The following is a 27836-nucleotide window of genomic DNA, read 5'->3' as shown; positions in this document are numbered from 1 at the left end:
TGGACCCCTCTTTAAATAATCTTCTTAGAGAGAAGGATGTTTTCTAACAGATAAAATCACTCAGATGTCTGCTGAAGTGCACTTAGGGAGCTTTAAAAATGTCTTCAGAAGGTTATTCCAGACACTGGTCAGATGTGAGAACCAGTTACAATGCAGAGATGAGCTACCACTGCCTATCCATCTCTGCTTTTCTCCCCATTTGAGGAGCAAGCCAATATAAAAGGCATATACATCCATTAGAGTCTAAAGGCAATTCTGCTCCAATGGGAGACACTCAACTGAGTAATCAAAAGCCTGAGCATTTCCCTTCGTTCTGTAACTTCACAACTCAAGTGATGGTACTAGAGATGGTCATTTGCTCAAGGGAACCTGAAGCAGCAATTATAAGGGTTCAGACTTATTCCAGTCTATCTGAATGACAGGGGACTCCAAACATATCATAAGAAAGTAACCTTTTAAAAAGCATTTACAGAGCTCTGGATGTGGTTTGTAAAGAAAAGATAAACTTCCACACATTTCCTGCAGACAGACCTAACACAGCACGCTATAGAAATGAAGCCAAGGCACATGCTCCCCTTCCTTCCTCCTTCTACCTTTACTTCCTTCTGCCAGGTGTTTCCTCTTCTCTTCCAGGGCCATCGAGTCCTCCAAGTCTTTTGGTGTTGGATCCAGCAACTCCCACTCTTCAGTGGTATAAAACACGCTCTTGCGGTTTTCGTTATTTCCTTTCCTTAAAGAGGACATTGAATTCCTGTGACAAAGACAGCAGCAAAAGTGACAAAGATTTCTTCATTTTGCATTCTTTTCAGAAAGGGGTTTTGCAGACAACCACTGCAGCTGAAGCAGTACAAACTAAGGTAAAACACAGCCAAAACCAATACCAAACAAAATGTGCAAATAAATAAAGCATATCCTACCAAATAGCACCTGCTATCCACAGTGCTGTGTTTCAAGAACTGAAGAATTATTTCAGTTCAACAGGATATTAGTATCTAGGAGATCATTATGGCCTTTGAGTCTGTTTCGGTAGTAGGGAAAAACCAAGAACAAAATTAAGATTTAGAAGCAGCATGTCTTTATTGATCAATTATTGTAGCTTAGAATTTTAGGGTAACTGAAAAAGCACTCAACTGGACAGCATGCAGTCAAAAGCCACGTTATAGTGTCATACTCTGGATTAATGTCACACTTGGGATCATCCAAGAGACCTGCTGTAGCTGAACTGCTGATGACAGACTCCTTAGAAGTTTCCCTTTCCCAAGGTGGAACGTGGCCAATTATCTGTAAGAACATTTCAGAGGCAACCTCTAAATTCCAGCCAGATAATTCTAAAGAAGAACAATACATTTCATGAGCAGGATGAGATTATCCTACCCAGCTTCATCCACTACCATCATGTGATCAGAAATGGTTAAGTCCACAAGTATTAATGTAGCTCAGTACTGCAAAGTCTTTGCTTAACTAGAGAAGGAAATTCTGCATCAATCCATAGGAATCAATTTAATATTTTAGGTATAAAGTTGGAAATGTATTTAGTATCTCAGCATTTTTCTACACAGTCTGTGTAAGATGGAGGCCCACAAAAACTCTTCCACTCAGCCACGTTCTCTCTTACTACTCTTCCAAGCTTCTGCAGAAAGCAACCCATGGTACACCTTCAAGATCACTTGATGAACCAGCCCAGTATTTCAACTTCACAGGAGATTTAACTTCTGATCAAAGTGAACTCTAAGCTAATTGTTATGCACTGCAAAACTCCTACATTCTAGTGAACTGATTAATAATAGAGTACAATTTAAAAATAACCCTAAAGGTCATTAATAAAATTATTTTGAAAATCAATTTGTCCTATCACTATCTTCTCTGATGAAAAAGCCCCTCCCCAGCTTTCCTGTAGGCCCCTTTCAAGCACTGGAAGGTGCTCTAAGGTGTCCCCAGAGCCTTCTCTTTTTCAGGCTGAAGAACCCCAACTTGATCAGCCTGTCTTCATAGGAGAGGTGCTCCAGCCCTCAGATCATCTTTGTGGCCCTTCTCTGGACTTTCTCCATGAACTCCACATCCTTCTTATGGTAGGGGCTCCAGAACTGGATAAAGTGCTCCAGGTGGGGTCTCACGAGAGCCAAGTCAAGGGGGAGAATCCACTCCCTGGTCCTGCTGGCCATGCTTCTTTTGATGCAGGCCAGGACATGGTTGGTTTCTGGGCTCCAGCACACATTGCTGGCTTATGGTGAGCTTCTGGTCCACCATCACCCCCAAGTCCTTCTCCTTAGGATTGTTTTCGATCCATTCTCCCCCCAGGCTGTATCTGTGCTTGGGACTGTCCTGACCCAGGTGCAGGACCTTGCACTTGGCTTTGCTGAACTTCATGAAGTTGGCACTGGTCCACCTCGCAAACCTGTCAAGGTCCCTCTGCATGGCATCCCTTCCCTCCAGCCTGTCAACCTCACCACACACTTCGGTGTCATTAACAAACTTGCTGAGGGTGCACTCAGTGCCACTGTCCATGTTGTTGACAAAGATGTTAAACAGCAGCATTCCAAGTACCAACCCCTGAGGTCACAGGTCTCCATCTGGACATCAAGCTGCTGATCCAGGCAGCCAGCTCTGTACCCAACGAGTGGCCCATCCATCGAATCCATACTGGTCCAGTTTGGATACCAGGATGTCGTGCAGGACAGTGTCCAAGGTTTTGCACAGGTCCAGGTAGATGACGTCAGCTGCTCTTCCTTTGTCCACTGATGCCATGACCCCATTATAGAAGGCCACAAGATCAGTCAGGCCAGTCCATAGCTCTTAAGGCTGCAAGGCCTGTGCTAATGTGATTACATTTGTCAGAGGTTCTAGCACGTTGCCATGCAGTTAATTAGCTCCTGAGAAAGTTGTCAGGCTCTTAGCCCAATGATAGACCCATGGCCACAGATAGTGCACACCTGCCCACGTCACACACTCTCCACATTTTAGCTGCTGGCTCAATAAATCCTCTGCAAAATGGCTCCCCAAAAGCTCAGAAGAGTATGTTTGAGCATAAGAAGCAATCCTGACAAAGACACCATTTCCCACTGGTATCAGCTTGCAGGGGGGAACACCTGCTTTAACTTTTGGAACACATGGGAAGCACCAGAGCACTCCACATTAAAAAAGCCCACAGAATTAAATATATATATATATATATAAACTGTTAGTAGGTGCAATAAATGTTATTTTTCCAGGAACATTTTCAGACAAATGCACTACTGCAGCCGAGTATCTCCAGGAGTGGAACAGGGGAGGGTGGCATTCAGCCTGAAAGAGCTTCAGTGTGAAATTTTCTTACATATTTACTCCCAGGGATCTGCAAGGACTCCAAGCCACTAGGATGGCAGTTATACAGAGAAAGGCCACCTCTTGAATACTGTGCTGAACTATCTGCTGGGCCCTGCCACCAGAAACATCTCCCTCCAACCAAAAGGGCTTCTGCTCAGGAACAAGGACACATTATCACACACCAACTGAGAAGCTCTATCCTTACACTGCCCTTCTAGCTAGACTTCCCCAAAACATATCATCTGCAATCCAATAAAAACCACAAAAATCAAGAAGAGGGTTTTAAAAAGCCAAACCCACACATTTCAAATACACAGAAATTCACCTCACATAACTTGTTTCATGTTATTTTCCTGCTGCTGTGACCAAATAGAAGTTCTACCAAAGCAAAGTGGCTACGTAAACCCAAGAAACCACAAAAGACCACCAGTCTAAACAGGACATGTAGCAGCTGTATTTACATATTTCCTAATCCAGCCATAACCCACCTTTTCTAAAACTTCAATGAAGGTCTAAAGAGTAATCTTAAATAGCAAACAAACAAACCCACACAACCCAAAAAAAAAACTCCAAAACCAACACCACCGTAAACTCGCAGATCTCTGTGCTTAACAGGAAAGCTTTAAAAGAAACCTGCTTAACTCGGCACTGCTGATGAAATCAAACATTTTACTTGCAGCACAAGAGGGATGTGGTCTAGTTAACCAAAGTTACAGCACCAAACTGCTCTGTAACATCATTTGAGGAGAAGCGGAAGATCCATCTAGCTAGGCCAAGTGTAAAACCTTTTAGAAAGTGTAACAGGAGAGCTGAAAACCAGCAGGGCTGCTTCCCTTAAAGCAATTAATACTAAAGAGTAAATTCATTAAGAGTGAAGGGATAAGATATGGTTTTGCTGTTGTTCAGAAGGGGTCTGTCACATTTCTGCCCAGGAATTCAAAGTACATTGATTTTCAAATCTGTGCCATGTGCATTCATTTTTTAAGAAGAACCTGAAGAATTATATTCTTGTCATTTTCATCACTAAAAATATTTCATAAACACTAAACATTATGACCACTACAATGCTAGCAATTAGCAGCTTCATTTCACAATGAAGGATAAAAAGCAGTACTAGCTGAGAATACAACTCCTGGCTCCCTACTTGGGCTCAGAGAGCAAAGCCATCACTACAAGTGCTCCACAGGACTCGATTCTCCCTTTCAGGTACAAGTAATGCTACTCAGGGATGTTCAGCTACACCCTTTAAGAAAGAAGGATATTAAAGAAACAATCTAAGAGATACAGTGCATATCTCTTCTGCGTCTTTCAGCACAAAACAGTCTGTGCCAGCAGCTATCAATCTCATAACAACTCTTATTTCTCCCGCATTCCCAACTTACTTGATTTCCGTACTCCATTGTTTCAGTGAGAAATTGATGGCACTTGGTTGGACTGGTGCAGGTTGGGAAGCTGCCTGTTCCCCCACCAGGTCTGTAGGAGAAGTCTCCACAGCTAGAATATGTCTAGCTCTCTCTGCTGAAGTGTTCTGACTTAGGATACTCAAATCTATTTAAAAAAAAAAAAAAAGAAAAAGAGGCAAAACTTCCAGTAAGTAAAAGAATAGTGGCTATATAAACTCATATGCTACCAAGCTTGCTAGTAATATAGTCAGGGTTTTATTTTAAATTGCAACATAACTTTATAAAACTCTGTTCAAATAAACTTTGCAAAAAAGCAAAGTGTTTTCCTTGGTGAGCTCTCCCTGTACACAATTCTGATAACAGGACTTGTGTGATGCTCATGAAGCATTATTTCATGAGTGATTTACAATCTCATTTAGTCAATAAGGACTCACCTAGCTTAAGAAGCTATAAAGCCACAAAAACTAAGGTGGATTAATTATCCTAATCCACAAAACCTGCTTGTAAAACAAGCTCAGGTCTATCAGAACTCCTAAGTCAGGAACAGTGTCACAAGAATACATTGACACAGCTTTCAGGGTGTGCTTCACCCTAAAACTTATTCATTCCTAAAGTGACATTGCTGCTGCAAGTAAATGAGCTTCATGGACTTGAGTCAGCTTTGTGCAAACCCAGCCTGGGCATTCTCAAGCCAAGTACACAGCATGGGCACTACAGACACATCAGAGACCTTTGGATCAGCAAGGATTTATTAGCTCTGATTAAGCTGAATGCAGCTACCTGAATTCACCCAGCCAAACTCTCTTGTCCACTTCAGCAAATCAACAGGTCAGACACAGAGCCATGCAGACATGCAGCTCAGGTCCAGCACTGCACACATGCCAGCAAACTCATGCAGGCTCTGAATGGCTCCCCAGGAACCAGCCAAGAACTGCCACTAGCCGAGCCAAGAGCTAATAAAGTCCAGAGGGTCTAGGCTGATCCAACAGAGCTGGCCAGGTCTCCAACATACCACACTGTTCAACACGTACTGTACAATCTCTAGTACATATGTTACCTCAGTGTTTCCATTATCCTGGACAGCTTGCTTCCTCCCTCACCTCTCCTCCAGCAGGCAGAGGGAATAGCAAATGCTAAGTATGGAATACTCTATGAATAGCAAAAGCACTACAGAGAAGCATCTCTACATGGTCTGTGGCCTTCCACAAACCCACTGAATAGGCAACTTAAAAACAAATTCTAATCTAGTTTTCAGACTATTCTCTGTATTACCACAAAATAATGAAGTGGATGAAAAAAATGTTGAGAACACTCTCAGACTTGACTCAGCAGTTGTATTAGAAAGTAAAACACTGGGTGGGCTTCTGACTTAAATGATTCTCTGCAGGAAAGGAAAAGCACTGAGAAGTCCCAAAACCCCATTTTATCACTGGTGAGCCTTTTGTTCTGACAATTTTCTGGCACTAGTAGCAAGACCATCTTCACACAAGCTGTACTCTCCAATTACTAAGCAGATAGTTACTTTTATTGAGACTATATTGAAGATTAGAAGTAGAAAGAACGTTTTGTGATACAAAATACCAAACATAAAAGATCCCTGACACTACACATCTCTCAAACCCTTGAAAAATCTTCTGTGAAAGAGAAGTACATCATGTCATCTTTCAAATATGGGTACAAATTACACTGTCTTGACTTATTTTTCAAGCACTGCTGACAAAAACTTCTTCATTGCCTTATCAGTCAAACTAAATTCCAAACTCTTTCGGACCTTGGCTGTTTGAGCTGAACTAAAGTCAGTTAAGTCTTCCTGAGGTTGCTCATTGTACATGGTGCTCACAGCAGCCAGCTGATGGGTTGCAGGTACAGACTACACAGCAGACAGAGCATCACAATATAACATGGTTGCCAGTGCAGGCACCATGAAAAAAAAAAATCTTTCTAAAATCTTATTTCAAAACAACCTTATAAATCCATGCCATTTTTTATTAATGCAAATTAAGATGAGGAATGGCATAACTAAGAACTGACATTTTAAAAACTACATTAACATACAATCAATTCAAGAAAAAAACAAACAAACCCCATATCCTGTAAAGATTAAATAATTAGACTTCCATGGCAATAAGGCAGCTCTATGACAAATCCTATGGAATCATTTTTGCAACACTAGCTTTCTCACAGCCCACTTAAAAAAAATTTTAAAGTTTTTTTCACTACCTTTAATATTCTTAAAAACTTGTTAAGCCTGATCCGCAAAGCAGCACCTTAACTTCACTTGTATTCCAATTAGTCCAGATTTCTGAAGTGGGAGGAAGGACAACAGGACAAAAGCAGGCAAGACTGACAGTGAGCAATATTGTTTCTGGACTGAAGACAGACCATTTAAAACATTAGTGATAGCATCTGTACTTAAGCACTAGCAAAACAAATAATTTCCTATGCTCCAGTATAAAGGACATAATTGAATGCACATTTACCTTTTGTGCTTTTTTTAAAAAAACCACAAGACATATATCTTAGTCATCAACATGAAATCACAGCCTTAAAGAGTCCCACAGCTCTGAAGAAAACTTCTACAGTACTTGTTTAAAAAGAAGAAACAATCATCAATCATTCAGGGTCTTTCAACTTTCCCCAAAGGAATCCCTGCTTAAACACTTCAGCTGACAATAAAGTCATAAATTGTGATTTGTCAAAGTGAGATACTCTAGATGCAGCTTCAAATGATATACAACACAGTTTAACTGCAGGATGTCCCTGAAAGGGATGGGTCTGCTCAGCCCGTGCATTTCATCTTGACATTCCTTGCACTGGATTTAGTAACAGCAACAAAGGACACACAAATTAGCTCACCTTGGTGATCCAGAAAACCCCCAATAATTTACAAGACAGGAAAATACCAGATTAGTGATCTAAGGTGACTGATTATGCTTGTAGACAGGACTGAGGGAATGGCATCTATTGAGACTGCAGTGGGAGCAGGTTAATTTCACACTGTACCTCATCCCCAAGGGCAGCAGCACAAAGGAGCAGAGATTCGGGACCAAGCTAGGGATTACAGCTGATCTGACCACCAGCCCGCTGCCAACAGAGGGCAGTCCTGCCTACCCCTTTACTTTACCTTCCCGTATCTAGCTATTTGTTCCCTCCCTTCCATCAGCTCTGTAAGTCACCTGACTGCACAGTAAATATATTCCATTCTTCAATCTAGCAGAAAAAAACCCCACAACCCCCCTTTTTGGCTGACTTTTGCACTTACCAACGTCGCACAGGGTCAGGGAAACACCACAAAAAGCAAACAGGCAGACTACACAGCAGAGACTGACAGGCTCAAGGTACAAGGCAAAGGTTTTAAAGAGCAAAAGCTTGTTACCCTTCCCAACACCTGCACACCAACATCCTTCCAGCAAATGTTTTGCCAAGGTGCTAACCAGCTGCTGCCAGAAAAGCTGTCTCAAACCCCCCACTTTGCATTCCCATCCATTCTCTTTGGCTGATCCTGGCATTTCTCTGTCCCTACAGTAAACCACTTCACTCTAAGTAAAGGAAGCTGCACTGACAAAAAACTAATCCAGAGGAAAATACATTTCCTACTAGTTGCACTCCCTGCACTAGCATGAGGAAGAGTGAGACTAACACCAGTCCTAGATTAAGGGAGAGAGCTGGGCACTTCTTCAAGATTGGTGTGGCTGCAACACCAAGCTGAGCCCCTACACAAATATCTCTCAAGCCAGCTGCGGTTGAGCCAGCAGCCACAAGCAGACTGCTCCCGATGACAGTGAGCTGGCTTAAAGGATCATGCTGCAGCATGGGATCAGAACTGGAGGAGAGAGAAGGGCAGGGAAGGCAAGAGATTAACATCTCTAGTTTTACAATCTGATCAAATCAAAATCCACAAAATATAAAATCTATTGATGAAATCTGTCTGGCCTCAAGACTCTGTATAAACCCAAGAGAGCTTTACTAACGTGCCTAACAGAACAGATCAGAATTTTACTGTTGTATTGATGGATACCAGAAATCAGCAAGCAATCCATTCCTGTAACAATTCAGGAATAGAAGAGTTCACAAGTGCCTGAGCAATGTAGTAGAAAATGCAGAATAACCTTGTATGATACACTGATACATTTTTATAGCTCTGACACTAGTCTAAAATTACATTTTACTTGGCTAAAGGTATTATGGAGACTGAATTTCTCTTATGCAGTATCAGCACATACTGACTTCCAGTTTTAAAAGGCAGGAAATTCACTGACAGATTTCCCACACCATACTTTTCTGGGCACAGGACAGTCATTCAGAATGCAAAATATACCTGTTCCCACTAAAAACTGGAGTTTACATCTCAGGATACTTAACACACCAAGCTTTTAAGACATTGCAACCACTAAAAGACAACTTTTCTAACCTAAACTGTCCTTTGCCACTTGATTAAACACCATCATTGGACTACTGCATTTTACTTCATCTCTAAAAATCTGTTTTTAAAGAGACTAAGGAACTTTATAAGAGATGTGAAATCAAACAGAAAATTACATTTATGTTAAACAATTTAAGCATCATCAATATACGCAAAGTTTACACAGAGCTACCTGATAACAAGATATGACAAAAAACTTCTTAAGATTGTCTCTATACCAGTGCTATGCTTTGAGCAACTGACACTGAACAGAAACATGCCCTGTGTCTTTACTCAAGTTTTCAACCTACCAGGGCTGTCTTTGGCAACAAGACCTTTGGACAAGTCACTCGGTGTAGGAGAAGTCCGGCTGTCCCTTTTTGCGGCGTCAAGGTTGTTACAATATTCCCACCTCTTCTGCTGTAGTTCCTGAAGCCAATAAGTCATATCCTGACGAGTTGCAGCCTGCAACAGAAAGAACCAGAGCACTGAGACCACTGCATGTATTCGGTGTACGAACACAGTAACTCCAAGTGCAATTAAAAAAAAAACCCCAATGCAGACAATGAGCAGATCAGCAAGGTATCACCACCCAAAAGCCAGTATCATAGAATCCCGGAATGGTTTGAGTTGCTTGGAAGGGACCTTAAAGACCATCCAGTTCCAACCCCCTGCACGGCCAGGGACACCTCCCACTAGATCAGGTCGCTCAGAGCCTCATCCAACCTGGCCTTGAACATTTCCACTAACGTAAGAGGTGTGCCTCCTGCACACTTGCATATCCTTGACTCACATGCCAAGTCTGTTTTTCGTTATAAGTAGTCACATGCATTTTTTTCTCCAGTTTTATACCCTAAGATCAGAAAACACAGCAGCAGCAGCTTATATTTTACATACAGAGCACTGTGCAAATATATAACTACAAATCTGGCTTATGAAAAAATGTCCCATATGCACTCAGGAAGGTAAAAAAATTCTTTTTAAAATCTGCTTTATTATCAGCAGAAACCAACAAATTAATAATGCATAATAATACCTCCTACTTTAAGGACTAAATCTACATACTGTAGATCATCACTTGATGATCCTATGAGCTAGCTAACATCTATAGAAAGGTCATACTTAAAGAAAAAAACCAACAACATGAATATAACTACAACAAGCCTGCAGTCATTAATGTGAGTAGGCAGTAAGTGAGCAAGAATTCAAGCACATCTTAACACTTCAGTAAGAACCACAGCTGTAAGAGTCATTTCAAAGTGTGCTTAATTACAAGCTATAAACACCAAGAAGATACCAAGTGATGGTGACTGACAGTGCAGGTGCTCAGTATAAAAGTGACTTTTATTCCAACATAAATCCTCAGCTGCCAGACTAGAACAAGCATTGGACACTAACAACACAGAATGCTCAGAAGGAAAGGTTAACACTTGCAAAGGGACCCTCATCTAAGCCCTTCAGCTTGTAAGCACACAAAGTGCTTACTTTTTTGCTACTCTCTCTCCTACCTTCTCCCAAGGTGCTTGGTGGCATTGTCCACGGAAAAAATTCATTACTTGGGCAAATGACTGTGTTTCAACTTCAAAGACAACTTAATCTGCAATAGCTCCTTGCTCTATTTATCCCAGGTGAAGGGGGTACCTAGGCAGGGCACAGCTGTAAAAGAACAACAAACACCACAGATTCCCTTACAGAGGAAATACACTAAGCACCAGATAAAGCACAGATTTCTCTTCATTTTTGGTATGGGAACACTTCTGGTCTAGTCAAACTCAAGATCCACTTACCATCATACTTTGACCCTAAGGACAGCTAATTCCAAGACAGACCATAAGCAACACCACAAACAAGAACTGAAGCTTTCCCAGGGTGCTCTCTCTGCCTCAGCAATCTTAGTGTTTAACAACAGAAAGAGATTTTCATTTTATGACTTGACTTTTAAACCCACATGAGCTTTAACATCCCTAACATCCTACAGCAAAAGGCTCTGAAGCACTGTGCAAGAAAGTTAGTCAGAGAACTGACAGAATTATTCCTGGAGCTGCTGCTCCAGTTCCTCTCACACATGAGAAGATAAAACATGCAGAGATCAAGTAAACATTCAGAAATCCAATCAAGTAGTGAAATAAAACAAACAGCAATACAAGAGGGCACTGCACGTTCACTTTTCTTGGTTGTTTTGCAAGATATTCCTAACGGAAAATGGAAATTAGTTCCATTTATTTATTCTTGCTTGCTCAGAGGGAAGCGGAGGAAAACATTTCCCTCATAAAAAAAGACATGGGGGAAGAATAGCTTAGAAGTGTCCATGAGGTTTCTCAGAAGGTGTCCAAGAGCTGGATACTGGGAAACATCAATCCACACAGCCATCACTGGCAGCTTTGGAATGACCACAGCAGCAGGCTTTAAGTCTCCAGAATCCAGTCAATTTTTACAGAGTAAACATCTCCCCTTCTGTTTCTAGCACAGAAGTATTTCCTTTTCAGTGGTAAATCCTTATTTCTGGCAAGTCTGAGGGCCTACAGTCCCTTTAGACAGGCTTGCACACAGGCCTTGTAAAGCTGTGTTTTACTGGGTGGGATCCAGCAGAAAACCACCAAGAATTCAAAGAGCTTCCACTAACACAGGATGTAGTACTTAATTGGTTCTCTGCTACCACAACACAGCTAATGAGGCAATTCACCTGGAGTCAATCTAAGTTATATCTACAATTAACTGGTGCCCATGATTAGGGCAATCTAATGAGCCTCTTTCACAGTTGGTCCCGTTATGCTCTCCCCAACAGCCTTTAGAAAACCATGAATTGATTTCACTGGAGTTGCTCCTTGTTGTTGCTTTTGAATTCCCCACTGCACTTGCTCTCTACTGAGCAGCATATGCTCATCCTCAGTTTACAAGAGATGCCAGTGTTACACACTGGCTCAGTTAGCAGTCATGGCCCTTCAGTGTAAAACAGGCCAGCAGAGCAGAACAAGTTTCTCACTGCCCTATTTTAAGCATTTCTCCTAAGATGACTCTGTACCCTGCTGCTGCACCCTGCCTTCCTTCACATACACACTCTTCCCTCTCTTACAGAATTTTACACTACCTTTGAACAAATTTTTTCTGAGTTTACATCAGCATCTTAATTATTTACTTTACAAGTAAAAGAGTATCCTGAGAACCTGTTAAGATGAGTATTGTTTAAACAAAATTAATCTTTGAAGCTTGTTTGGATTCCTTTTTAAACCAACATCAATGATGGAATCCTATTATCATTTACTTAAAACCATTCCCACACACTCCCCCACCCAGGATGCTGTAGGAACTGCCTTCTGATGCACAAGACACAAACACAGGATTTCTGTAGGGAAAACACTTGCCCAGTCACAACCTCTACCTGGACCCACTGGTGGAACACACACACCTGTATTAAACACTTCCCAGAAGAGTCAAAAAAAATGCAACTGGCAAATCTGTCATTTTCAGGGGACTCAAACATTCTCACCACAAAATCTTTTTCTGAACACAAACTCTCCCTCAAGCTTTTTTGTAAAAGGGAACATCACCAGGAAGTTTGCATTTTTTAATATTTACTAATCCTGCTATGCTCAAACAGCAAATTTGGAGCCAGATGGCTTTTTCTGGAGGGCAGCCCAATTTTTAATCAAAGCATTGTAACCACTAACTAGCAAAGCTTAAAAAAACACAGGATCAGCTCAGGAAACACTGAGTTAGGCCCTTATGGTATTAGGTCCTAAGGCAGCACTACTTGAGCCTAAGCACCCTACTATTAATCATTACCACATCTTTAAAGATTACTGACAAATTAAAAAGCTCCTAAATAATTCCAATTTCCACAAGTTTAGTGCCCAATAGTTTAAAGGATCTGGGCTCCAAAATCTGCACTGTCTGGAGTGCCTACAACTTGGCCAATAACCCAGGAAAGTGGGGTTTTTCTTATTTAAGAAGTCTGTGCATTTCTGTTCCACTCCCAGATCTCCACTGTCCACAAAGAAGTTGTCCACACATCAGTGACTAGACACAAAGCCCATCATCACTGGTCAGCTTGTCTTGGTTTCACAAGTAAGTGAACTGTGTCCCTGCTTTAGAAACAAATAAGAATTGATCCCTTTGTTCCATTATATATATTTTCATAATGATAATTCTTTCCTCTCTTAATGACAGACCTCATAGTGCAGACACAGGCAAATACTCATTTGACTATTGCCATCATTCTGTGCTACAGGAAGTATTTGCAGGATCAGGTTCCCTTCCATGAAAATATTCTCAAACTGAATCTATCCATAATTCATGAAGTACCCAATTTTCTCTGCTTCTTTACCTAACGTGATGGTCTTATATATTTTAAATGCAAAAGATTGTTACACACACTTAGCTACTTCCAATGTACTTAAACTGCTGGAAACACAGAGAAAAGCTACAGTCATTAAAAAGTCAAGTTAGTTATCTACATTTCTAAATTATAACACTTTGCTTCAGTTGTTCTAAAGGCAACAGTATATTTTTCCTGAAATTGTTATCAAACTGAGAGATAAACCCCCAAGTACATCATACTGTCTTCAGCTCCTATTAAATGACAAAGACTGAGCAACCCAGATGATGAAATCATTACATTAAAAAACTGTGGCATTATGAAGAAATAATGCATTCCTAAACAGCACCATCATTTCAGTCTGGAATCCCAGTTACTTATTTCTTATTGCTCTTCTCAGCTTATAACACTGAATGGGCAAGAGCAAATCACGAGATCTGGAAATTTTGAACAAGCAGCAAATTGAGGAAAATAAGGCATGTGAGTTAGAAGATGAAGACTACATTTCACTTGACTTTATACCTCGTGCTCTGTGTGTAATGTCTTCTTGATAGATTAAATCACATTTGTTTTAACAGGGGCTGGATCAACCAAGGGGGTTGTTGTTTTATTTTTCGTTTAACAACTTGAATTCATTCTTATTTCTATTTCTACCTAGTTTGGCTGAAAGATGTTTTTAAAGGACTTAAAGAAATATTGTGTTGGGTAGAAGAAAATTAATTCTAGCTGTAAAAGCCTTACCCCTTAATGAATCACATGGCCAAAAAAGGGCAGTTGGTCCTGCAGTATCTCTCAAGATTTTCACTAATTCCTTACTTATTACATCAACAGCTATGATGGAATAGTATTTTTATAGACAATCACTTGGCTGCTTTACTGGAAGCATCCTAAGAACACAAAAGGTAGAAGATACAAAACTTTTCTTCTGCTAATTACAGAAAAATCTTGACTTCCTTAACCAGCCCTTTGTCTCAGTCCCTATAAGGCAAACACGAAGAGAGCTCCAATCTATGCAGGTCCTTTCCTGGAAAGTAAAAGAAAAAACTGAACAAAAAAGTATGGGCAGAGCAATAAAATCACAGACTAAGATAACCAAGAAACATGTGAAAAAGGAAACTCCCTGTTACTTATGCTTGTGCATCCATGCAGAGCACAACTTGTATCTTCAGGACTTGCAGAAGACACCTCAGGCTGCTGCTACAACACTGCTGGATAGACTAGCTGCTTATGACACAGGTGGCATGTATTACTCCCCACTACAATCCTGATCATAAATTAAATATTGCTCAACAAAAAAGATTCAAAAAAGATCCTCAGAACAAAAGGTGTTATGCACTTCCCTGGAGATTTCCACATAAAAATTACCAGATCCTAATTAAAACAAACAAGCCTCAAACTATCAAAAACCAAAGCTTGCACCAAGTCTGCAGTTTTCACTTCTGTAACACAGACACCTAGGTTATAAATGCAGATTCATGGAAAGCAATAAAAACTTGGGTTACAGCTACAGAAAAAAAAAGGTAGTTTTTATATGTCACTGCATGCAAAACTACTGATTACACTTCTTTCCCTTAACCAAATAGAGGCACAACTATCATCACATTAGTTCGCCAGCTAAATAACTTATTATTCTTTAGCAAAGTGTGTTACTGATCCTTATTCTGACAAACATTTCTACTTATCAAAACAGCATGTTGAAGGGTTTTATACGATGATGTTCTACAACCTCAGGATTGTTATTGCTTAAAACTCCCCTGTAAAATAAGTGTATATAGAAAGACCTTTTCCAACATTCAATAGGAAGTTCTGCTGTTCTACTTCAATAACTGCAGATTATAGTATAATGTTAAGGATCTTGAAAAAAAAAAAAGAACATCATCCACCTGAAAACTCACAATGCACAAAAACATTCCTTGCAGGAAATATACACCCTAACTGCAACCAAAATTAATGGATACTCGGGAGGATTTATTTCTTCTTCACCGAGTGGAAATGGCTTCCTTGGTTTTTTTCCTCATAGGCGGGACAATAGAGGAAAGATATGGAAAACAATCCTAACATTTACCTCTCATCCTACGAAGTCTGAGTCCTTGCAAAGACAATGCGATAAGAAGCCTCTGTGACTATCGGGAAACAATTCTCCCTCCTCCTCTTCCTTCCTCCCAAAGCAGCCTAGATGAAGACTTCTGCCATACATCATCTTTTTCAGAATAAACACCCCAACAGAGACAACCAACCGCTCCCTCTTAACTTCCAAAGCCACACCCCACCCCATCTCCTCGGGCAGCGTTTCTCCCACCCAGACCTTCCCCCAGAACCCACTTCCCACCCCAGCGAGCCCACCCCGCTCCCACAGGACCGGGCTCACCAGAACCGCTCTCTCCCCCTTCAGAACAGCACTTGAAAGACTGAATCACGAAGGGGGGGAAAAAAAAAAACCAACAACAAACCAAACACCAAAACAACCAGCGCTAAGAACAGCCTAGCAGCGCTGATCTGCTCTGCGTCTGAGGAAGATGACTGCTCTTCTCTTGAGAGAGCCCAGCAAGGCGGGGTGTCCGGCTGCGGAGGAGCGGCCGGCGCGGCCCCGCACCGGGAGGCTCCGAGCCCGAGCAGCCGCCCCCGCCGCCCGCCCGCCGACCCCCGGGCCTACCCTGAGCACGGCCACGGCCCCACCGGGGCTGTGCACCTCGAAGGCGGCGGCCTCGTCCCCCGCGGCGGCGGCCGCCTCGGGCTGGTGGTAGCTGAAGCAGGCGGAGGCGATGTCGAGGTGCCCGAGGGGCAGCGCCTCCTGCGGGCCCTTGAAGTAGTAGAGGTAGCAGCGGCGGGGATCGAAGACGAACCAGCGGCTGCGGAAGCCGCGCAGGGGGCCCTTGCCCGACAGCTTCTGCAGGTACCCGCAGAGCTTGGGGGGGCTGGCCTGCTCCCCGGTCGGGCCGCCTGCGGGCCCCGCTGCCTCCCCCGGGCCCTCCTCCACCTCCGAGCCCGCCGCCGGCATCGCCTGGCCTGGCCTGCCCGGGCCTCGCCCGCCGCGCAGCGAGCCGGGCCGGCCCCGCGCCGCCCGACGGGACTTGTAGTGCGGCCGCCCCGCCCCGCTTCCCGCCGGGACCCGCCCCGCTTCCCGCCGGGACCCGCCCCGCTTCCCGCCGGGACCCGGCCCCGAGGAAGCCGCCCTCCTGGGGCACTGCCCGAGCGCTGCCGTGCTCCCCGCGTTCCGTGACCACGTTAACGGGTGTTTTCCTCATCCTGGTCCAGCCCGCCATCAGACGAAACGCTCCTCCCGTCGGGAGCTGTATGACTCACGGGGAGTCTCCCGTTCCCGACCTCATCTCTGCCCCGGCGGCACCCAGGGGAGCGCACAGGCCACACGCCGCCTTCCCAGCCTCTCCGCAATCCTGGACCTTACGGACCAAACCCCTGCTGCTCTGCCTGCTTCAAAAATCGCCCCCCACGTCGTGTTATTTATGGGGAAAAATATGGAACACGCAGAGAGAAAGGGAGGGGGAAAGCTGTGGCTTACGGGGTTTAGGCTTCTGAGTGGCTGCTGGCCAAATTATTTATCTTTTTTGTTTCAGTGAAACATCCAGCACATTTTGGACTCCGGGGAACTTCTAGTACTAATAATAGAGACCTTCTGTAACAGAAAATCTCACTGCGACAAGATCAAGCAGTCACAGGGAGGTAAACAGAATGTCACGTCCTTTCTCCTTGTGTTTGGAATGCAGTATGTCTAGAAAACAGTCCCACGTGGCATAATAATCCAAAAATGGGAGGAGACAATTCCATGTTTCATGGCATTCAGCTTATCGTTCTCAACCTTGAATACAGCACAAAATATTTGCTGTCATAATAGTTGCTGCAATGGGTGGAGCTGATGTTATTTATATTAGGATTATTCTGTTTATGAACTAGGTTCATCTGACTGAATTCTGACAGTTTGGAAGTTACTTGGAAATCCTCCATTCCCCAGAGCTTCTTACTCTGTCCTCATTTTTAAATGCCTTGATTGATTTCTCAATAAAAAGTAACTGTCTCACCCACCAGACTATTTTCATTCTATGCTTAAAGGATGTAAAGGATATAAAGAACCTGAATACTCAGTGTGGTCGTCCATGGGATCCACTTGGATGTTGACATAAGGGATTGCAGAATTCTTCAAACCATCCCCTCTGGGTGTCACCTCCTGATAAGAAATGCATCGAGTGAGGAAACAGCCAGTGCTCTGTTAGCAGAGAAACTTGAGTGATCTGTTACAGAAACCACGGCGTGGAAGTTACCTCCCCAGCCAACTCACATGACAGGACGTGTGAGCCACTGAAAGATCAAATGTTGAAGGCTAAGGCTGGACTTTGGGGTTTTTTCTTTTTTTGGACTAGAATGGCTGGTTCGGCTCAGTCAAAAGCTGATGCCATGTTAGCAACTGGAAAGTAAGCAGGCTTGATCCTGCTTTAACAGCAGGTACCAAATATATTTTCCATATATACTGCTCAGTATCTTCCCCAGAGACAAATTATTCCTGATCTATTGGCAGCATCATGGACTTTCTTAGCAAGAGTCGTTTGCCAGAGCGTGAGTTAGGCAGAGAAAACAGTGATTCTCTTTAGAAGCTGCCAGCTCCTTATCTCAGTCATTTAGACAAGTGTAAGTGCCCCAGCACTTATCCCTAATCTGTTACATTATCTCATCAGTTCAGTGAAGCCTGGTCTTGTTCTTTGCCTGCTGAGTGCCCATGAACCTACTGGCTACCAATAATTATATCTCTCAGCAAATTACATAATTCATTCCTATTTGCTGACACTACTTCTCTGTTCAGCTTCCTTACAACACTCAAAGCAGGAGAATCCCCCAATTTCACAGTTGATTCATGTAAACAAAGTTCCCCTTCTTGGGAAATAGGTTCCTTATTTCATGCATAGCCCTTTTTTTTTTTTTTTTTTTTTTTTAATCCCTTCCCCCACAAAAAAGATCCAGATGTGGACTGGTAAATAACAGCAACTTATTTCTAATCACATTGAGTTATAGGCTAAATGGTTACTTCTATTCCATTTTGATAAATATTTTGCAGGTTTATCTTGCAGAATGTTACCCATGACTGCCACTACCACAAAAAATACCGTCCTTTGGCTAAAGCCTGATCAGGTATAGCACTTGCATAGAGTATCACACCACATTGTTTCAAAGAGTGAATGATTTTGACCCACTATCATTGAAATTCTCTGGAGGCCAGGAACCAAAACTTCCCTAAGCTTTCTTTTCACCAACAAGCAGGCAAAAAAATTCTCCCAGCTGCTGTTTCTGATGCAGTTTGATGTGTCATTCTGCATTCCCCTGCCTCTCAGCCACCACAATATCCACGAATAATATAATATTATTAGATTTCTAGAATTATTTCCTTATATGCAAACAAGCCAGCCACAGAATGACACGGTCACAATGTTTTAACTGATGAGAAATGACACTTTCAGTTCTCTGTGCTCATTCTTTCAACACTAGATGGTGCTCCTTTCCTCTTTCACATTCGCCATCCGAGTTTCCTCCTCAGAACGGAGAAAAAGTACAAACCTCCAATAAGCAAGGAAGCTTATTTGTAGCTTCTGACTCCGTAGAAAGGATCTAATTTAACTTCAGCTGTCTTATACAAAAAGCAGCTGAACATACAAAAACATGAAATGCATTGTTTTTACGTTTTGTTGCACTGCATCTTACCCAGAACTCTTCACTATGAAAAAGCAACAGTGACACGATGCAGTGAATGGCAGCATTGATCTCTGGTTGCACATCTGTGATCTGACTTGTAAGGACATGCAGACAAGTTGGTAGCCATGTAGAGCAGAGAGAGTCAAACTGGACCCCTCAGAATAGAAAAGCAGGAACTACTTAACTGTAGCAATGAACTGGGCAATCCGAATGCACAGAACTGGCATCTTGTCAGCATCCATGCAGATCCAGACTGGCTGGAAAACTGCTGTAGAGCTTGACAGGAATGCTGGAGAGGATCAGCAGAAGAATTTAGAGACTAAAATGTTAAAAGGGAAAAGATATAAACACAGATAATTACACAATTAATAAAACACAATTATTTCAGCTTCTTCTAGTGGAACTGACTTGCACATGTATATTGCTTCCCTGTGGAGAATCTAAGAACATGAACATACAATGGGGCTCACAGAAGTGTCCAGTAAGAAAGATCAGAGGAAATCACAGAACAGGCTAGCAAAAAGCTTCACATAATTCTTGTGTGTGTGATTTTTTTTTTTATATTACATGGAAGCATTGCATGTAACAAGAATCAGGAAAGATCTAGTGGGATAGAATGGATCACAGAAGTCTTACACACACTGTGTCACAGAGTAAGAAATAACTTAGTGAAGGGCTGATTAAGGTTACCTTTATTCCCTGTATAGCTGCAGTGATGCTGGGTTTAAGAGCTTAAAGATGAACCCAGACCATTCACTGGAGGGATACTCAAAATCACTTTTGATAATCACTCATATTTTCTTAGAACAGGAAATAAGGAGATGTGGAAGAGTCATCCTGCAAAGTAAAAGCCAAAAGAGAAAGCAAAGGCATTAGTTCAACAAATTTTGGAGTTGATAATTCATAAGTGATGAGGAAGGGCATTTCTTTGGGATTAGATGGCCAAAACAGAGAGCTGGAGGAGCAAAAAGGAAGAGAAGCTAGCCTTCAGCTTCCTTACCTTGCTTTATATAAAGTGTAATGTTCTGCCCAGGGTACTACTTCATAACAGGACTGCAAAGTGCAGAAGGGAAGTCCTCACACTACAGACATGGGTCAGATCAGCAGAGTTGGCAATTCACAAGACAAGCTACCTCATGCAAAACTAAAAAGAAGAAAAGAGGTGTCAGGAAAAGCTATTTTGCTGCTGTACATGGGTGTCTGTGTGGCATTTATTTACCTACAGCACTTAGTGGGGGTAGTTTTAATGTAGTGTTTTTACTATTATTTGCTCTTATTTAGTTCAGAAAGCCAATGTTAAGGTGTTGAACCATAGTGCAGGTCTATGGGTTATGTATTTTCTGCCAATCTCACCTTGCTGAATAACGCTCTTCTGAAAGTCTACAAGTATGTGGTACTATGCACATAACAGTTCTACAGTCCATCAGTGTTTCAGGACATCACATCTCATTAGCATGAGATATTTTCATTTTTCCCTTTGCAGGTTTCCAAGCCCATTTTCCTCAGTGGGATGGCTGATCTGCACATCTGCATGACCTGTCTCCAGAGGTGGCACAGGGCTATTCCAAGTCATGGCAATGCTGTCAGATCTGGGACCTCAAAGCTCTGAACTCTCCTCTAATCCAAACTGTGCCCCACACTCAAACCCTCAGGCTCATTCTCCTCTTAATTACACTAATCTTACAGCAGACAAAATGCCAGTACTTAAAATGGAAGGACTTTTTATAATCAAGACTTCTGTTGTGGTAGCTAGACACTCTCCTGTGCTTTTTGGAAGACTCTCAAAACAAACTATACATCTTAATCCTTGTTCAATAATGCACAAAATACAACCCTTCATAATAAAGACATCTGCAAATTAATGCAGGTAAAAAAAAAATAAAATAAATAGTGACATAGCAGTTTGGGCTCATCTTCCATAAAAATCTATCCAGAATTGTGACAAAATGCCTTGTATCTTCTTGTGAACTTTGGAAAAGGTCTCTTAAGAAAATCTAATGATGCTCTGGACTTCTGCAATTCAACTGGATTGAAGACAGAAGCACAATGAAGAGGCATTTTTATTCTCCAGATCCCACAGCAGTGGGAGTATTCCAGAAATGCTTCTAGCTATTTCCATTCTGTTCAGTTTGCTTTCACTGACTGTGCATTCAAAGAAGCATGAAGCCAAAATGCCATTTCTCAATGGTTAATAACATTGGACTATAACTTTTCTGGTTTTAAACAAATTATTTTTATTAGCTCACTATGCTTATAGATGAAAGATGTAAAACAGTGAAATCACAAATCCCTGCCATACATTACAGATTATTATAAATCAAAGCTGATAAAAACCCCTCAAATGTCTCTTGTGAGACAACAAAAAATCATTAAACTAAAAAGGGATCTAAATTATTTAATGAATCCAAGAAGAAAAATAGCCAGCAACACTACCAGTAACACAATTAGCAGAAATATTGCAAAGAAGAATGATAGATAGAAAGCAAATCCCATTCATAAAAAAGAAGACACCTATGACTCTTGATTAAAAATTATTACCAAAATTGCCTTTTCCTCAAGTCCCTTTAATGGATTTCTAAGCTAAAACAGAAATTGGCTGCCTCAGCAGTCACAGAAGTGATTGAAAGTCCTACTTGGAGGAAGGATAAATCAATAGGTGACCAGGGAAGTGTCCTTGACTCTTTCCTTCTGCACAGACTTCTTCATTTTCCCGTTTCTGTGGGACATAAAAAAACCAATTAGAATCAAAGGCCATGAAGAAACACATTTATTTGTAAATTATTAAATTCAATAATAGTAGATTAGCTAGCAATTAAAAAAAAAAAAAAAAAGCTTTATAATACCTTAGACTAAACAGGACAGGGAGGGAGAGGTAGGAGAGTTTGCAAATTTCAAAACCCAGGTCACTGAATCAAGCTTCCTGGGTTTCATCACAAAATTCCTAACCCTCTCAGTTTCATTTTACTAAGTCAGGATTTTTTTAGGATCTTCTCACATAATAGGCTTAATTTCCCCTGCTGACCCTACATGTCTCTGCACCGGTGTTCTCAAGGTTAATACGAGATATGAGCTGCAGAAATGCTCCATATTCTAGCAGTTTTCTGCTGAAAATAAGCAAAAAATAAAAAATAATGAGAACACACCATAAATAGGTCCCTAACTGGCATGCTTCTCTCAGAAAGCTATACTTTTCAATACACTGAGTGCAGTGGACTTCACTTCTACAACTGTGTGATCAGAATAAGCCCCAAACTTCTTGGCAAACCCAGGAGACCTGATATGCTAGTCCTCTGACTAGCATATAAAACACAGGAGAGACTCCTGAAAGAAGTTCCAAACACCACACTGACATTTTGGAAGGGATATAATAAATCTCAAGTTTCTTCCCTGAAGGAGTTTGGTCAAAATATGAAGATACTGTTTAAAATTTTTACTCTGGCTTTACCAGCATTTGTTTTATCCAATGCTTACTCATAATATCCAAGGCAGTGGCATTTACTGGTGGGCCTGCAGCCTCCTCCTGTACACAACATATTCATTTCAAGCAAGCAAATGAGAGGGAATGTCAGCTGAGCTCACTGAGCAGTCTCACAGGAAATAATTCAGTGCAAACTCAGATGCCTGAGTTCTTTATAAGACCTCAAATATTCTTTGTTTAGATCAGTGAAGCAAGAACATTCAACCAAAATGAGCCAGGCACAGATTAAATGCCTAAGGAAGATTTTTTTATTATTATTTTTCAGTAGTTTCAGATTAACTACTCCTGTTTTAATGAGCTCACTGAAATCAAAGGGACATAGCAGAGATAATGGTGCTGCTTAGCACTACTGGTATGGTACTGGAGCCTCAGTTCAAACAACTAGATGGTTTGGCATCTGCCCCAAGACAGCAAATTAACCTGGCATGACAGCACGCTGGAAGAGGAAGGGGGGTAATATAAAAACCTATATCTTTATTGAGAAATTAATCCACTTCACTTCTGATGCAGGGAGCAGATGGAGGCTGCTCAAAGACACACAAACATATCCTGAAGTGCCCCTTCCTTCTGTCTGCTGTTCCCCTGCCTCAGGCAGGCACACCACTGGGGTCTGCTCACTGGATGATGGAAAACGTTCCTCCCTCTGTGAGCCACGATTTCTGCCTCTTTATTTGCTGCATATATTAATGTAGGTCAGAAGGAAGAACTGTGGCCTGCAGCCCACAGGCTGTGAGAAAGACGATGATTCAAAAATTTACCTCACAACCTAATAAAGTAATACACTTGAATTCCTAGTTACCCAAAGAATTCAAGGAGAATTTAGTAACAAAAGATAATTTCTTCTCCAGAAGAGAACACAATTAAGGCTGCACTGGTCATAAATAAGATACTCACAGTAAACTTGAAATAGGTAGTACAGTGGCCCTGCAGTGAATGGCAAGGGTGAAGCTTAGTTTCACATGATGCTCAGAAATTCTTCCCACTTTTTATTTGACATCTAAAGGGTTGTTGCTCACAAGATTTGCTCAGACTTCCCCTCCCACACAAACCAAGGTGCCTTGTGTCAAAAGGCACTTGGTCAGAAATTGCTGAGAACCATTTAGACTCCAGCTGAACCTGCAAATCCCTGTCTGAAGGGGTGGAATCCGAGTCACAGGAGATTGGGCTTTTGGCATCATCCAGACACAGCCTGACTTGGGAACTTGAACAAATTTTCAGATCCATTAAAGGTTTTGCCAGCTTGGGGAATTTTTACTGATTACACTGATGCTACACAGGTTTCTTTTACTTGTCCTGGTCACTGTTATCAAACATTCCCTTTAACTTGTCTGTCATATGAAGCTAGAATATTTTCTGTCATTTTACATATTGTCTCATGAGACTAAAAATACTTGCAGTAAGGCTGTTTTCCATCTCTGACAGCACCTGCTTGTTAGTATTTCTTCAGAAATAGAATCATTCATCATATGCAGTCTTTGATTTGTTGTTTATGCATTCCACATTTGAACAAAGCAAAAGGACCTGATCTGAAGCCTGCCCACTGAAGTGAGGAGGAGTCTTCCTGTTGTTGGTGCAGGCCCTCAGGGGTATTTGGCTACGACAGAATTACCACAGTGGGGGAAAAAAAAACCCTCCTCTAAGCAAATCAAGGTGGACAAAGCAGGCATTAATAACCCAGTTTTTAATTTTGTGGATTTCTTAGAAGGAAAAGACCTCAAAATATATTAACTTCTCTAGACAACAATTAATTCCTCTGCTTTTTCAGCTACAGGAGATAACTGGAAATGTAAAAATATTGAGAATAAGCCATATGAGATGAAGTCATTCATTTGCCAAGAAATTCTGCAGAAAACCATAGATTAAATGTGTAATAAGAGTGACTCATGAAACTAAATTTTAGTGCTACTGTCATTAGGATGTCTGAAGTTACAACAGGGAGTTTATCTGTATCTCCTTCTCATATTTGGTTATATCACTATAAAAGAATAGTCACTACAATCACCATAAAAGAGATGAAAGCTTTCAAACATACGAAAATCCTCATGGAATTTCCTGTAATTTAATTTATTTCTGCAAATACACACATTAATTAACCTATTTGTTTAGGCAAAGCAAATGCAGTCTTCTCCTAGGGGGAATTATCTGCAATGTTTTTTGTATGTAGAATCTTTTATTTACAGGAAAAAAAACCCAACAAGTAAATTTCTGAAAATATTCTGAAAACCAAAAAGGCTGTTTTGGGTAAAATCCCAATATTTTTTTTCCTCTCAGGGCCTGCTAGGCCATAATGACAAAGCTGAAGACATTCCTAAGTAGAAGATTATTGTGTCTTAACGGGAAGAGAAATCTGGCAAGTATCAATTTATTTCTAAATGCAACTGAAGGAGCCCTGATTATTAGATTGCTCAAAACAGATTACTAACGATCAGCACGAGTTCACTGTCAGTCCTGCCTCTGGGGTGATGTGAGGAGTACTGTGAAACCACTAGGTATGAAAGGCCCATTAAAAAGCTGGATCCACAGCAGGAACTGGGCAGATGAACACTGCCTCAGATTGAACTGTTTCCATCAAGTCAACAGAGATGCCTTGTACCTGCTTTCTCACCCAGCTTGACATGAGGGACCAGACCACAGTCTGCAGTTAACACCCCTTCATCCATCAGCTGCTATCTCACCCAGCTCATCAGCATGCAGAGCAGCAAGCCTTAGCCATGCTGAATGGCCCAGGCTGGGACTAAGCCCACAGCAATGAGTTGCCTGGCTTTTGGCAGGCTGCCACATCCACAGATTTCACTGGACCAAAATTACAGTATAAAAGGAGGAGGCTGGACTGGTGCCCATCACCCTCTTCAGCAGAGTCAGAACACTTCAGCCTGCACTTTGAGGGACATGCAGCCTCAACGTACATGTGCAGAGAGCAGAGTGTACAAATCCCTGTTTGTCCTGCAGGGCTGTGAGCCTGCACTCAACAGCACGCACGCCAGAGCCATCCTGCATCTGCAGGATACACAGACGGATACACCAAGAATCATGGATTTAGATGGAAAAATACTGGCAGCTGAGCAAATTTTAAGTGAGAAAGAACAGGGGGAAGGAGCAATCTACATTGCCACAGCAAAGCACACAAGGCTGAAGCATCTGGCTCCCTACTGCTCTTGCAAATGCGAGACAGTCAGAATAAAAGGCCAGTCAGGAAATTCATTTGGAGTTTAAATTGTAAAAGGTCTTCTACAGACAGGAATGGCAGAACTTCCAGCTAAATAAAGGCACTTTCCTCTGTCATGCTGATGCTCTTTTAATTCTACCCAGAACAGTCTCTTCCTTTTCCCCACCAAAGAGAATGTGACTCTGTGTCATGAGCATCTTTACAAGACACCCATAACTGCCAAATGATACAGAGAAAAAAGCAGAACATCTGTTCACTGTGTCCTTTACTTCTGTCTCAGACACACATCTAAGGACATGAACAATTATAATTGTATTACAGTTAATGTCTTCCTCATCAAATTTCATTCCAATGTCTGTCCCAGCTGAGGTGTATTGGGCAATAACATTATAAGCTCTTCTTAATCCTGTTGTTATTTCAGCCCAAATTGATTTACTGTGGATCCTGAGCTAACAAGTGTAATATTTCCCATTCCACAGCATTCCCATTCCTCTGTCTCTAGCTTACTTCATATTCTGTTACTTCAGAATATAATCTCAATCTATTCAGCTGTCTAGAATATGAGTTAATAGTTTCTGCAAAAAAATCCCTGTTTAATTTTTAACGTACATTTCAATTTTCAGGTATTTTAATGAAAAACTTTTTTTATTGATACGCTGTTTTCATAAATCACAACAAACAGTGGAACAGATTCCATCTGTAAGAAGAATGTCATGCTGCTTTACCTCAGTTTGACCTTAATTCAAAGAAACACTCCTCGGAACAGTACATATGTCACATCTTGAACATTAGGCATCTGCTTAAGCCCCGTGGAAGATTAAATACAAGGGTCATCTGAGACAGGGATGTTCCACAACAATCATATATAGAGCTTGTTAACAAAAAACATTATGATAAACTTCAGACAATGCACATCTGAAATAATTTAAGTTGAATTAATCCATTCTTGTGTTTTCTCACACCAAGAAACGATATAAATACAACAGACCACCTAAAAAGACTTCAACTTTGTGTTTGTCACTGTTGTCAGGCACACGAGTTAGTATCACTTACAAAGGATAGGGAAGAAAACACAAAACTATCTATAAATCAACAGTTGACTATTACCTGCAACAGCTGTGGCCACCACATTTCCAGAGAACATATGACAGATGATAGGAAATGACTTTTACAAGCAAAAAACGAGGTGCTCCTGCTTCATAATGAAAAAAACCGAAGAATATCCAATGTTACTGAAAGATAGCAAAGCTGAAGAGATGGAATTAAAAGCACACTAACTTATGAAAGGGAAAAAACTTAACCCATTAATCAGATCATTATCAGACATTGGAGATGAAGATGTCACAGAAGAAAATTAATACATGTATTGAAAATGACAGTACCTGTATTTGAGACAGTCAGAAATAATGTAAAGGAGTATTGCTGCTGTGCTGGGTTACAGTCCAACTAGTGTGTACACCAGGAAAAAAATTCTCATGTACACAAGTTATCCTATAAAATCAGTAAGTTTTCATGTACCTGTTTCCAAAGCGTTTAGTTTTGTCCCTTGTAAGATTTAACTTCATTAATTTGATCAAATATGAATCTTCCTGTGTAAGCTACAGTTTTAAGATCAGCAATTCACCAGTTTTCATCGTTTTATTTGTGGCATCATCGATTCTGTGCAGCATCCTCTGTTCCAGGGAAATTTAAACAGTTAAACGAAGTAACAACCTGACGTGATGTTATGGTGCCACCTCGTGATGTCGCATCAGAAGTGCCTCTAACATGTGCGAGGAGACAAAAATGAGGCCTGGGGGAGAAAGGAGAGGAGAGTTTTTCTATGTGACTGCTCGAAATGGCAAGAGATTCCAACGCTGAGCCTACTGACAAAGAGGAGCATGTGGTTATGGACTGACAAAAGAACATTCGGCATTTTGAGATTATATTAAAAGGGCATGAGCACACAGAACTGCAGCAAAACAACTCCTTTCCTCAACACAGATCCAATTACAGGCATATGAGTTAATTCCACTGGAGTCAGCAGAGTTACTTAAGATTGATATGGCAGTAATGAAAATCAGATTTTAGCC

At 41.4% G+C, this 27836-nt stretch overlaps 1 protein-coding gene across 6 annotated transcripts in view; it reads right to left on the bottom strand.

Moving 5' to 3' along the window:
- The window catches only part of TBC1D2B (TBC1 domain family member 2B), a 36895-nt gene extending 16947 nt beyond the window's left edge, over nt 1-19948 (bottom strand). For 2 of the 6 annotated variants that reach the window (XM_051628301.1, XM_051628303.1), the window contains exons 1-4: nt 16077-16443; nt 9420-9573; nt 4686-4851; nt 594-751 (exon numbers count right to left, since the gene is read on the bottom strand). In XM_051628301.1, the coding sequence (XP_051484261.1) occupies nt 594-751; nt 4686-4851; nt 9420-9573; nt 16077-16421 (823 nt within the window). In that variant the 5' untranslated portion in view covers nt 16422-16443. Of the gene's footprint in view, nt 1-593; nt 752-4685; nt 4852-9419; nt 9574-15791; nt 15810-16076; nt 16444-17512; nt 17629-19305; nt 19440-19810 lie in introns of those variants that run through there. The other 4 variants (XM_051628304.1, XM_051628305.1, XM_051628306.1 and 1 more) reach the window with 4 other exon arrangements.
- Between the last annotated feature and the right edge of the window lie 7888 nt (nt 19949-27836).

The sequence above is a fragment of the Apus apus genome, chromosome 10, assembly GCF_020740795.1.
Source record: "Apus apus isolate bApuApu2 chromosome 10, bApuApu2.pri.cur, whole genome shotgun sequence".
In the NCBI taxonomy this organism is placed as follows: domain Eukaryota; kingdom Metazoa; phylum Chordata; class Aves; order Apodiformes; family Apodidae; genus Apus; species Apus apus.
The sequence above is the reverse complement of the archived record's forward strand: the minus strand, read 5'-3'. Positions and strand labels throughout refer to the sequence as shown.